The sequence below is a fragment of the Salmo trutta genome, chromosome 10 (genome assembly GCF_901001165.1).
Source record: "Salmo trutta chromosome 10, fSalTru1.1, whole genome shotgun sequence".
NCBI classification, from domain to species: domain Eukaryota; kingdom Metazoa; phylum Chordata; class Actinopteri; order Salmoniformes; family Salmonidae; genus Salmo; species Salmo trutta.
In genome coordinates, this window is record NC_042966.1 from 27,826,239 (window position 1) to 27,840,061 (window position 13,823).

General features: G+C 44.9%; 1 protein-coding gene and 1 long non-coding RNA gene across 4 annotated transcripts in view; both read right to left on the reverse strand.

Annotated features, from left to right (window-relative positions):
- Window positions 1-13,823, reverse strand: part of sdccag8 (SHH signaling and ciliogenesis regulator sdccag8) — a 64,321-nt gene that overhangs the window by 41,140 nt on the left and 9,358 nt on the right. For all 3 annotated transcript variants that reach the window (XM_029765215.1, XM_029765214.1, XM_029765216.1), the window contains exons 11-13: window positions 13,484-13,618; window positions 7,877-7,993; window positions 7,358-7,500 (exon numbers count right to left, since the gene is read on the reverse strand). In XM_029765215.1, the coding sequence (XP_029621075.1) occupies window positions 7,358-7,500; window positions 7,877-7,993; window positions 13,484-13,618 (395 nt within the window). The remainder of the gene's footprint in view (window positions 1-7,357; window positions 7,501-7,876; window positions 7,994-13,483; window positions 13,619-13,823) is intronic.
- LOC115201516 (uncharacterized) lies at window positions 5,010-7,351 on the reverse strand. The gene is made up of 2 exons (XR_003879754.1): window positions 6,005-7,351; window positions 5,010-5,717 (listed from the first exon to the last, which is right to left on the reverse strand). It is a non-coding gene; the product is annotated as an uncharacterized LOC115201516 (long non-coding RNA).

A 13,823-nucleotide genomic window follows, 5' to 3' on the forward strand; every position in this document is an offset into this window, starting at 1 on the left:
ATACTACACTGACACTCCGGCACACACACGCATATTGATGCCACACACACACGCGCGCTGCTGCTACTCTGTTTATTATCTATCCAGGTTGCTTAGTCACTTTAACCCCTACCTACATGTACATATTACCTCAACTACCTCGTACCCCTGCACATTGACTCGGTACCAGTACTCCTTGTATATAGCCTCGTTATTTTATTGTGTTACTATTTCATTTTTTTTTTTCGCAAATTTTTCTTTAACTCTGCATTGTTAGGAAAGGGTTCGTAAAGTAAGCATTTCACGGTACCGTCTACTCTTGTTGTATTCGGCGCATGTGACAAATTAAATTTGATATATTGAAAGACTGAGGAAAATGGATCTGAAATGGCAAAATTTGCATCACATAACTTGCTTGCTCTTTATCAAACCTTTAGGATCTGATGCATAATATTGCATATTTATAACATTCTATGAAGAATTTCAATTGTGGGGTTAGAGTGTAACCGTTAGATGCACACTAACAACAAAATAATGTAAATAACTGAACTAAATAAGTGTATTCTAGCAGTATTTAGAGAGTATGTAGCGAATAGCTGTACCTGTAACAACCCAGATTCTGTCTACCTGCTCCACATGATACAAGACAGATATTGACCAGGGAGTAAATGGAAGAAAGAGTGTGCCTGTGTCTTGGTGAGAGGAGGGAAGCAGGGATGGTAACCCATCTTCCAGAAACAGTAAGTAGGGCACTCTCTCTGGACAGAGTTGGCCCGAGCGGGAACAGTTGCACCCGACAGATTTGCCTCCATTTTGCCTGAGGACTCTCAGCGTTCTATTATGTGCCACCCGGCAACATGAAGAGATGGAGGAATGGGGAATGGAGAGATGGAGGGATAGAAAGACGGGAAAGGGACTGTTGCCCTATCTGCTGAGGAAGAGTGGTACTGTTCATTGATACTTTGTCACTAGAAGACTATGCATGTGTTTGGTCAAAAGAAAGTCTGGGCCTGAATGGAGGCTGCCTGCCATGAAATGCTTCCTAAAAATATATTTTAAACATTTAAAGAATTAAAGTAAGTATGGTTATGTCAGCACCAATTTCAAGACGTGTGTGTTTTTTACAATGTATATGTTTTATAGATACAACACACTCTGAAATGTAAGATAAGGCTGTGATTGGCATTTCCTAGCTCGATTCTGAAAGAACAGACTATTTTGTGATGAGAAAAAAAAAAAAACTGAAAAAAAGCATTGTCACCAAATACCATAAAATACCATTATCAATATGCTCCATCTGCATTCAGTATCTAGTACATAACAAGTCAAATAATACAAGGAAAATATTAATCTTCCATTTCTATGTGTGGTTATACTGTAGTACCTATAAACAGTTGACATGAGGCACATCCTAAAACCTGACTCAATATCCCAACAAATAGCTGTGATGCCCTCTGTACCTTCCTCGCAAAGGTTATAAAAAGAGAGGGGGGGGGAGAGAGAGACACGTTCTCTGGAGCAGGTTGGTCACTGTACCTTGACACGTGAGAGGGCCGGGCTGGCCGAGGCACGGTGGCAGGGAGAGGGGCACCCAACAGTGAGGCGAGAAGACACGGCAAGGTCTCATCCCAGGCCAATGGGCACACCACTGTCAACATCATGACACTCTGCGGTTCCCCTGCACACTCCCGCCTGGCCGCCAGCCTTCCCAGCTGCCCTATCCGTTACTGTCTGATTAGTTCTGCTAAGCAGCCCCTCCCCTGCCAGCCTTGCCGCCATCTGCTACCGAACAAGATGGCTGCCGCCCAGCTCCCGCTCAGTGCCTGCCCTCCTACCTGGCAGCGCCGGCGCCTGCGCTTACCCCAAAGTGCTAACACAGGTTCTCTCGGCTGGCAGCAGGCTCAGCGGACGAGATTTCATTACTACTACTTTGACAAGAGCGAGGCCTGTGTGCCACTGGCTCTTTTATCCTGCCTCTGATTGTACAACCACCTCCCACTGACTTGGTTTGCAGCAGTTTGATTCTCCACATAAATCTCCCTCTGGCATCTAGCTGCATCTGCTCACTATTTGATTCATTTTCAGATTCCCACCCTTTCAGGGCCTGTTTCCCCCTCTCTGCACCAACAGGAGAGAGAGCGAGAGTGAAAAACAGAGAAAAAGGGAGGGCAGAGAAGCGTGTCGTGTTTAATGGAATTTTGAGATCAAATGATAAACTTTTGATCCCAGGCACAGTGGTGGTCACAGCTTTGTTTCTGTAGCCCAAATGGTCCCTGTTGCTGTGGGGGTGAAAGGCCACATGAAGGAGAGAGGGGACTCTCAGACAGTTCATAGTGTATCGAAGGTGTCTGTCATATCAATTGCCACATCCAACTCAATGGAAAAGAATGTCATTGAAAATATCAGAACCAAACCAAGCCAGCGAATGAATGTCCTTGCAATGCCTATGGGTTCAAATGTCTGTATGTTTTTCTCACTACTGTAGAGTTAATTTGTACAGGACCCAGGTACAGTCAGCCATCTGAAATAGGTGAATACTATCAATATGTCTGTGGCAGACTGGCAGCAAAGGAACAGAACACGGTAAACGGAACCACTCAGTCACGTAGTTTCCTCATCAATTCATCCACACAAACGCTGATCTACCAAGTGAACTGGTCAGATGACCATTCCTTCTTTAGGAGTATTGTGATGTATCTAGAATGTTCTGTCCATCCGTTCACCACAAACAGATGGAAGGCTTGTCTGGGTTTGCTTTGACAGAGGCATCATTAGTATTTGGGAGTTTGATGTGCATGTCTACGCCTGCAGGTTCCTCCTTCGAGCAGGGACATGCTTATCAATCTATCCAAACTTTGGGCCCCACATTGCCAACGACAGTTCTCAAACACCATCATTAAAATGGATGCAGAATTTCATGCGGATGAAATGTGGATGAAAGCCCATTTCCCTTCCAAGCCTCAGTATAGCGCATTGCCACCAAACACAAAGCGGACATTTTGAGGTTTTGAATATCTGGCAAGTGATGGGAATGAAAGAATGCTGTTTAGTTTTTAGGCATGTTTTTTTGTTTCGCCCTATGGGGTCCCCTGAGTAGAGCAGAAGAGGGAAGGGGAGAGGGAGGGGAATGACAAAAAGACAGGAGCAAACAAACCAACAAACAATGGGACTAAAGCCCGGGCTCAAAGGCGTCAGAAGGAGCTGAACAGAGTGGGGGGGGATTAGGACATATCCTCGGCTGCCCAACGCACAGCTGGCTGATGATCCAATGCTGGAGCTGACGGGGGGCTCGTTTTCAGTGCCATCCGCCACAGGGCCTGGGGGGTGCTCTGTGTGTGTGTGTGTGTGTGTGTGGAAAGAAGAGAGCTCCCAAAAAACAAACAAAAGGCAAAAAGTGCTTCATGTCCCCCCCATTTCAAGGGGAACTGTGATCATTCGGCCCGTGAGATGAAGACACAAAAAAAGCATGAATCAAAGGCCCGTCTCAGAAGCCTGGTCACACAGATGCCTGCCTTCCAGCCCCCTCTTCCCCTGGAAGTGACACAGAGAGGGCGTCCCCCTCTACAAAGGCCCCGTACCTCCCAAAGTGAACAGCGGGGGCGCCGCACTGACTGACACTCACAGAGACCACCCCCGAAAGGGATTTAGATGGATTTGTGTCTGTAGTGTGATAGAGTTTGCGTGAGGGGAGAAAGAGAGAGGCCTGTTAGATTGGCCTGAAGGAGGAGTGTGGCCATGGACAGATGTCTGCTGCATCTGTGCTCCATTGCTGGCCCTCTCTCGCCAACCTCCCCCTGTAGTTCACATAAACACCCCCTGCCTAACAAAAAGCCCTCCACTGCCAACGGCTGGCTGCACTGGTCACTGGCTCACTTAAAGGGCCAGTTCAATGAAAAGCAACAATGTTGAATGTTGTTCTTCCACATAAGAATTATTTGAGCAAGTAGAGTGGAGTCTTTCGTTGCAGTTGAAAAGGAAATTGATCTCTCTCCTGGTGTCTGGTGTACATCAAGGCCTTCTGTGTTTAGGCCTCTCCTTGAGCAGACTAGTGAGCCACAGTAAGGCCAGACTAGAGAATACCAACCATCCTTCTTGTTCAGGTCATCTCAGCTTTTACAACAGAAGGAAGGAGCTAACAGGAAACTGATAGATGGAGCACAGTTTAACCGTACTTCTCGCTAGATCACAGAAGCTTGCTGTATGACAGAGGAAAGCACCAGAGGTCTCAGTGCACCACCGTACAGTACTGTCAGAAAGACACACATGGTGGAGCATCACGTCCATCTCCACAGCTGTCTGGATTAGACAAGCCCACTTAAAGGCAGATCAGAGCTCCACAGCGTCGGACAGGGGATGAGACCACGGTTCACTCTGTACCACTCTGTCTCTCCTCTGCATGGCAGCGGGGCACATCTGTGCCTGGCTCTGATCTAACACCTCGGCCGGGGGTGAGGAGGTGGCGGGAGGAGGAGGCTGAACTGAGCGGCTGGCAGGCCATCGGAAGGAGAGAGAGGCGCTGATCCTACCCGCCGTGTGCTGGGCGGACGGGCACAGGGCACAGGCAGGTGCCAGCAGGGCCAATCTGCCGCTGACCGCCAGCCGACCCAGTGCCACACGGAGGAGAAACAAAGGAAGCAGAAACTGTCGGCTGCTGCTATCCACTGCTACACAGCATTTTGAGCTAACGAAAAGCCTTGTAAATCTTCTAGTCTATAGTAAAGAGGATGGAATGTAGCATACTGTATGTAGGTGGAGCTGGAACGATGAGCAAATGCTCCAAAAATACTTTATGGTGGTCCAAGACAAGTTGCATTTAAAAAACTAGATGTCACGATGACAGCAGCTGCTAGAATATTCCCCAAAAATATTTTTAACACATTTTTACATTAACTTGTAAATTGGCTTATAGTTTTTGAAATGCAGAAATAGAAAGAACAGGAACATACTGTAGCTACAGCCTGATTCCTTTTATGAGCTGGTAAAACATCTAGACAGTGTGTGTGCCATTGGCAATGTAAGACAAACATCAGTTTCTATTGAAACAGGTTTATTTTGATCAACATCATCGATAGATTGCTACACATTGTGAATGAAGAGAAAACAGCATATGAATCCTCATCCCTGTCCCTACCTCTGTCCATACAGCTATCCCTGTCCCCTGTCTCTGTCCCTACTGCTATCCCTGTCCCCGTCCCTACCTCTGTCCATACTGCTATCCCTGTCCCTACCTCTGTCCATACTGCTATCCCTGTCCCTGTCCCTACCTCTGTCCATACTGCTATCCCTGTCCCCCTACCTCTGTCCATACTGCTATCCCTGTCCCCCGTCTCTGTCCCTACTGCTATCCCTGTCCCCGTTCCTACCTCTGTCCATACTGCTATCCCTGTCCGCCGTCCTGTCCCTACCTCTGTCCATACTGCTATCCCTGTCCCTACCTCTGTCCATACTGCTATCCCTGTCCCCGTCCCTACCTCTGTCCATACTGCTATCCCTGTCCCCCGTCTCTGTCCCTACTGCTATCCCTGTCCCTGTCCCTACCTCTGTCCATACTGCTATCCCTGTCCCCCTATCCCTCTGTCCATACTGCTATCCCTGTCCCCCGTCTCTGTCCATAATGCTATCCCTGTCCCCGTCCCTACCTCTGTCCATACTGCTATCCCTGTCCCCCTACCTCTGTCCATACTGCTATCCCTGTCCCCCGTCTCTGTCCCTACTGCTATCCCTGTCCCCGTCCCTACCTCTGTCCATACTGCTATCCCTGTCCCTACCTCTGTCCATACTGCTATCCCTGTCCCTACCTCTGTCCATACTGCTATCCCTGTCCCCCTACCTCCGTCCATACTGCTATCCCTGTCCCCCGTCTCTGTCCATAATGCTATCCCTGTCCCCGTTCCTACCTCTGTCCATACTGCTATCCCTGTCCCTACCTCTGTCCATACTGCTATCCCTGTCCCCCTACCTCCGTCCCTACTGCTATCCCTGTCCCCGTTCCTACCTCTGTCCATACTGCTATCCCTGTCCCTACCTCTGTCCATACTGCTATCCCTGTCCCCCTACCTCTGTCCATACTGCTATCCCTGTCCCCCGTCTCTGTCCATACTGCTATCCCTGTCCCTACCTCTGTCCATACTGCTATCCCTGTCCCCGTCCCTACCTCCGTCCCTACTGCTATCCCTGTCCCCGTCCCTACCTCTGTCCATAATGCTATCCCTGTCCCCCGTCTCTGTCCCTACCTCTGTCCATACTGCTATCCCTGTCCCCTGTCTCGGTCCCTACTGCTATCCCTGTCCCCTGTCTCGGTCCCTACCTCTGTCCATACTGCTATCCCTGTCCCCTGTCTCAGTCCCTACCTCTGTCCATAATGCTATCCCTGTCCCCCATCTCTGTCCCTACCTCTGTCCATACTGCTATCCCTGTCCCCTGTCTCGGTCCCTACTGCTATCCCTGTCCCCTGTCTCGGTCCCTACCTCTGTCCATACTGCTATCCCTGTCCCCCATCTCTGTCCCTACCTCTGTCCATACTGCTATCCCTGTCCCCTGTCTCAGTCCCTACCTCTGTCCATACTGCTATCCCTGTCCCCTGTCTCGGTCCCTACTGCTATCCCTGTCCCCTGTCTCGGTCCCTACCTCTGTCCATACTGCTATCCCTGTCCCCTGTCTCAGTCCCTACCTCTGTCCATAATGCTATCCCTGTCCCCCATCTCTGTCCCTACCTCTGTCCATACTGCTATCCCTGTCCCCTGTCTCGGTCCCTACTGCTATCCCTGTCCCCTGTCTCGGTCCCTACCTCTGTCCATACTGCTATCCCTGTCCCCCATCTCTGTCCCTACCTCTGTCCATACTGCTATCCCTGTCCCCCATCTCTGTCCCTACCTCTGTCCATAATGCTATCCCTGTCCCCCATCTCTGTCCCTACCTCTGTCCATACTGCTATCCCTGTCCCCTGTCTCGGTCCCTACCTCTGTCCATACTGCTATCCCTGTCCCCCATCTCTGTCCCTACCTCTGTCCATACTGCTATCCCTGTCCCCTGTCTCAGTCCCTACCTCTGTCCATAATGCTATCCCTGTCCCCCATCTCTGTCCCTACCTCTGTCCATACTGCTATCCCTGTCCCCTGTCTCGTTCCCTACCCCAAGCCCCTGTCCCCTGGCATATAAGGAGAAACGGAGGTCTGTATGAGAGGAGACAGCAGCCGGTCTGGGTGAGTTTAATATAAGGTACGGTGCTTCCTGACTGTGGAGCTGGCGCAGACTGGTGCCCGGGCTGGGCGCTGAGGGGCTGAGCACTGGCGCAGTGGCGGGCGGCAGCGGAACAGAACAGGGCAGGGTGGCGCGGGCACGGTGGTGTTGTGGCATGTATAATAGGATTAGGGGTTACCTGGTGAGGTGCAGTTGGTGCTCAGCTCGGCCCAGCCGCTCCGTCAGGCTCAGAGCCTCCGCCTGCAGTCGGCCCGCGTCCCTCTGGGCCTGGTCCAAACGCTGCCGGCAGACGCTCAGCTCCACACCCAGCTTCTCCACTTCCTGCCCCCAGCGAGAGAGAGACGGAGGGAGTTATATGTAATACATCCCCCGTGCCCTTTTCCGCTTTAATATTTGCCTGTAAATAATAGTGGCAACACCATGCAACCTCAAATATGCTACGTTCTCCAACTTGAAAAAAGGAATAGTATTCCCATGTTTTCAACATGACAAATAAGGATGAATAATAAATCAATCCCAAAAAAGAACTGACATACTGAGACTCAGAGTTGCTTGAGAGGGGCTGCCAATTCTTTTACACAAATACCTGAGAAAAGTACATTTTCTAAAACGTTCCTGCATAAAAGTGACACCAGCACACAGTCAATAAAAAGATTGTGGCTTTTTTCACTATCCCTGCCATGCCCGGCCTCCTCACCTGTTCAGTCATCTCTAGCTGCCGTGTTGTCTTGGAGCTGCAGTCTCGGAGCTCCCTCTCTGCCTCCTCTCTCTTCAGCTGAGCCTGGCTGAGCTGGTAGCGCAGCTCCCCACACACCTGGACACACAGGAGACAGGACAGGGGGTCACAGTAGAAATTGACATTGCGTCTGCTCCTAGTTGTGTTCTACTAAAGCCCTTTCACTAGAATCAGAATCACCTTACTCACCAAATACATTTGCATATACAGGAATTTGACATATAGTACTAAATGTTGTTGAGCAGTAATAATAAACAGAATTAAGAAGATGAAGTTGATCTAAATAAAGCTCAATGCACAGTCTTCATTCAGAATCAGTAGCTAATGATTGCATTGGCTGTAATGACATACCCCTAAATACACTCAACTGCAAGCCATGACACCCACCATCTCAGTTTGTTCTGAAATCGTTTCGCTAGTTAGAAACAGATAATAATAGCATTCCTGTAACAATATTTTGTTGAAATATAATTTGATCTCTGAGAAATTAAGCTAATTGACTGCACCCAATTTGGCCATTATAATTTATAATATTCATATAATATGAAATAAATATAGTACCAATTATCCATTTTGGACCAAACTTTCTATAACAATGAGTACGAGCTGAGGAATCCAAAGTGCCAAAAGCCACCCACGGACCCCCCACACCAACCCCAACAACCAGTATACAGTATCAGTTCTCTAGTTCACCCAAATGACTAAATGACATTGGTTTCCTTACCCTGTAAGCAGCCTATTGACAAGGTGACAGCAGCGCATGCTTTGGTTTTGTAGGCCACTGTTTCATCATTGTATACAGATTACATTTTACTTTATCTGAAACAGAACATTCTCTGTCATTTATTTGACTAATGTTTGACATGGTGCTGTATCAGGATTCAAAGCGAATTGGGAGAAAACTGAAATAATTTGTAATCATGACAAATCAAGCTTATAAAGTAGATTTCAGTGGAAATGGACAAAAACATGAAATACCTGGGTGTATTAATACCATGCAATCTGGAGGCATATAAAATAAATGACTCTTTTAATAGATAGGGTGAATCTGATGTTCAGAGACAGAGAACTCTCCCTATTTCTATCTTAGGCAGGGTCAACATAATCAAAATGAATATATTACCGAGGTTGATGTATTTATTCCAGGCCTTACCATTTTCAATTCCATTCAACTGTTTAAATAAACAGTCTGCTCTCCAACTTTATGTGGAATGGAAAGACCTTAAGAGTCAAATTGACTGTTCTATACTTACACCATAAAGCTAGAGTACCTCATATGAAGATCTATTATTGGGCTGCACAACTGTTCACTTAAACAATTGACAGCAGACTATCCTTGTGCATGGAGGTGTATTGAAGCCATAAATATAATACCTTATGATCTAAAATATATATATTCACTACTTCAGGTCCAAGGTATGGAGGAAAAAAATCTGACAATCCAATGACTCAATCCCATTCGTGTTTGGGAAAATGTACATAAATTCACGAGGTAGAAATAAGGCTGTTGTGGTGACGTATTACCGCCACACTGGCGGTCACGAGTCAAAGGCAGTCAAATTCCACGACTGTATAGTCACTGTAATTAGGCTTCTCCAAGCTCTGATGCTGCTGCTGGTCATTAGTAGCCAACCAAACTTGCTAACTGCCTGGTACTCAGCACTCTAATCAGTCTGACATCAATGCAAATGTATTGAGAGCCCATGAGCTCATGTTACGCAACATTTCTATAGGCTGTGTAATTGCGGGAGAAAACAGAGTGATGGCCGCTAATAAAAGGAGGAGGATCCCATCAGCTTTCTATAGGCTAGGTACTATATTTATTTCTCAACTTTCCTAATATTAAGCACATTGCTTATATTTACAACAGGAGTATAGCCTACCTGGCTGGCATCAAAATAAACCACGGGGAAAAGCATCCTCCATTCGCTATTTAAGTGCATAGATGACATGTATTTTTTCCCACTGCCTCGTTTCGATACAGGTGCATGATAATGGTCCAGTCTAAATTAAAACAAATGTCACACATACATTATTTAGTATATGTAAAGACAAGATTAAATCAAGAATAGTCTGATGGGTGACAATATTAGCCTATCACTTGTGAATTATATATTATCACTTGTGAATGATGCCCAGCGTAAGAAACAATGCCTTTTTTTTGTGACTTTTTCTAAATCATAGTGACACATCTCATGTAGCCTAGCCCATAGGCCTATATGTTTTAATAAGGTTTGTATCACAACTAAAGTGGCCAGATAACTTCTTAAAATGAAGCACATTACAAGGGGTATAGAGCCTAACTGGCATATATAAGCAGCATGTGAGTTTCAAGTTTGGGGAAGGTAACTTTCACCATTAAAATGCACCATTATAATAAAAGCATTACATGCATAATCACATTTGCGGTATCTTTTGATAAGTGTTTTCCCGCTAATGGAAGATTCACGCCTCTAGCCTAATACCATGTGCTCACTGCTTCCCTTATAATGTGAAGAAATAGCCTAATAGTTTATCAGCATTTTAAGCTAAACGTTCTGATCTGTTGCGTCAGCCTCATTGCGTAAAACAGGTTTTTTGATGCTAGTGGTTGTATTAATTTGGGATCTATCGCATTCCACAACTGTCCCAGACTATGTTTGGAATATTTATTTCTCGCACAGAATAGGTCGACTTTTTTTTACTATGGGTTAGTAGATTGACATAGGCTAGTGCTTTTGCTGTTCGTTAGGCCTACTCATCTTGTTGGCTGACAAAGTAAATGTGGACAGTTCTTCCAATATCTTCAATATGCACCTCGGAATTGGATAAGCAAGCACACAGTTGCATCCCCAAAGTGTCTGTCTTCAATTGATGCCTGTGAGAAAGACCCAATAACATGACAGAGAACCATGTGAGTGAGAGGCGCATCGGATTGCGCAGCACACTCAGGGAGAAGGGCACACCGCAGCACTCCGGGCTGCAAAAGGCATGGATTTTTTTAGGGTGCATTACGGCCACAAAGGGGATGCCACTGTTAAATTTGAGGCATTATCAAGTGCTTGTCAAATTGTCAATGAGAGACTGTTGGAGTGTGTACAGCCTCCGCAAAAAACAAAGCAGAGATCATGCCTTTCAAGGGACTTTTTTTTCAAATCATCATTAGTCTCATGTATTAATGTATTAAAAATCAAAACATATAGCCCAACGTTTGTAGAACTACTAAAGTTACATTAATAACTCTAAATGAAGCATATAGGAGTACCTATTTCTTTGTTAAATCGCTCAACACAGAAAAGCCGCATGTGCGGACTCCCACAAATCGTTTGGAGAAAATATTAATATTTCATTCAACTTTGTTCAATTGTATCCTTCATTCTATAAAATAATTCCACGGAATTATAAGCAAATCTTGTCTCCCAAATTAACTAGTGTCGCCCACAGCCATTTGGCATAGCCACATAAGGACAACTCAGGGTATGCTATTCTGTTCTTCTGAAATAGACTACATTTTCTTCATATCAGCTTTAGATCTGTCTAAAATAAATAATGCATTATTATTGTGATGGTGTAGGCTATATTACATGGATGAATTAGACTTTTTAAAATTGCTTGTTGTATGTGTGGAAGCCAGGAGATGCTAAATGTGTTTATGTTAATTAAACGGTAAATTACCGTGAGACCGAAAGTTATTTGTTTGACAATAACGACTGACCATTTTCGTGACCGCCACAGCCCTATGTGGAAAGAACCAATATCACCAGACACCCCTGTTTGGAATAACCCCACCTTACCTCCAGCGCTTCATGACAACACCTTTAAGCTCCAAAGTGGCATTGTGAATTTTGAACATGTGTACTATGATGAGCTCTACTGGATTTGGATTGTCCAAGGCCCATTTCTTTCATTTCCTAAAACTCAGAAATCTCATTCAATCGCGTCAACAGAATAAGCATAGAAAAAATACTGAAAGAAGTTTCTATGCCAAAGAAGTTGATTGAAACTGATGGTTCAGAACCTATAAAGAAGAAATTACAAACAGATCCAAAAGGAACAAATTGAGGAGAATCATTGGTCACAGATATGTGAAAATGTTCAAACCTGCTCTTAAAACCTAAGAGATAAACTACTGCAATTTAAGATCATTCATAGGACTTACTCCACTCCTGCCATAATGCATGTATTGCACCCAGAAATGTCACATCTCTGTTGGAGAAGCAACAAGCACAAAGGAACCATATTATATATGCTGTGGCCTTATGATAAACTGACACCATTTTGGAATAATGTATGTGCTATCATTTCATTGAGTCCAGGAATGTATATCCTTTCATGTCCACAATAATGTCCGTTGGGAAATGTAAATATTGGTGATCAGAGAAATTTTGCAATGTAGGTCTAATTGCTGCAAAAACATATATAGCCATCAAATGGAAAGTCTCATATTCACCCTCAACAACAAACAGGTGGAATTAACTGTCTATCTAGATACATACATCCCTTTAAATTTGGTATATTATAAAGTTAAACAGAAACAGGAAATATTTGACAGAATTTTGAAAAACATACTGTATGTTGATCACCTTAAAATATGTTTTGTATAGTGGGTGTTTTGTTTTTGTGAGTCCTGTAGAAAAACAATTTTTAAAAACTAATTGTTGAAAAACATATTGTTAGGTTTATGTTCCATCCTACATCCTGATATTATCAGATTCTGACCACTAGATGATACATTGGATTTCTGCCACAAATGCTAAAAATGTTGCATGTGAAACAGTGGACAACAAAACCCAAGCATGGGTTTCTGTCATACCTTGTCAACACTCTGCTTACAGGGTAAAGAAAACAGCAAATTATCCCTTTAACATTGAGGGGGAATTATTTTTTTGTATCACCTAATAGCAGGAACAGCACCATCTAGTGGTCAGAATCTGGTAATATCAGGAATATGAACTTAACAACTTCAATGACAAATTTTTCTGAACAGGGGGAAAAAAACATCCCCTCACTGGGAACACATTACATAGGATGAAGAAACAATATTCAGAGCCGCAGCTCCATAGTTGTCAAACATAGAAAAACTGATACTAAATACTCGTTGACATGGTGTGTGTGTGGGGGGGTGGCTTTTGAACATTTGAATATTACATAAATCCTACCAATTAAAATGGCCAATTTGGATAGAATCAATTAACTTCATTTCTCAGATCAAATGATATTTCAACACAATGTTGCAGGAATGCTAATCTGTTTCTAACAACAGAAACAATTTCAGAACAATCTTAGATGGTGGGTGTTGAAATCCTATTTTTTGTGCTTTTGAGGTGGAATGACCCAACTGCCTCCTAGAACTGGAATGGTTATCGAGCTTGAAGCTTCAAAATAAAATGTTGATATAGACAAGGCTTTGGTGCCACCCAGTGGCTTTAAAATGCATTAAAAAGATGCCACTGAAATCACTCTCCTCTAGGGACTGCAGTAGTGTGTACTGTGTCTGTAACTGCCAGTTCCACACCTTAGCCACTATACCAACAGGCTCAAACCTGGAACCTCTCTAGATGTTGTACAGTAGTAAGGTGGTTCCAGTACCTTGCTGGTGTCCTGCTCCTGTGATAAAAGCTTGCGTAGGGTCTCATCCAGCTGGGTGCTCAGGGAGCCCCTCTCTCTGTCCCCCCTGGCCAGTTGACCCTCCAGCTCTGCTACCCTCTGGGATAGGCTGGCCACCTGAGAGTGGAGAAAAACAAATTGATCAAACTGAAATCCTACTGTCTGGAAGAACGCTCCATACGTTTTGCATGGGTGTAATTGTGTAGTTATTCCACTAGATGGTGGCAAATATGAGCAATATGGCCTTTGATCTGTGGTCAATATTCTAATTATTTTGTTTTTTGGCCCATCCCTTTTTCCGAGGACAAAGGTAACTGTTTTA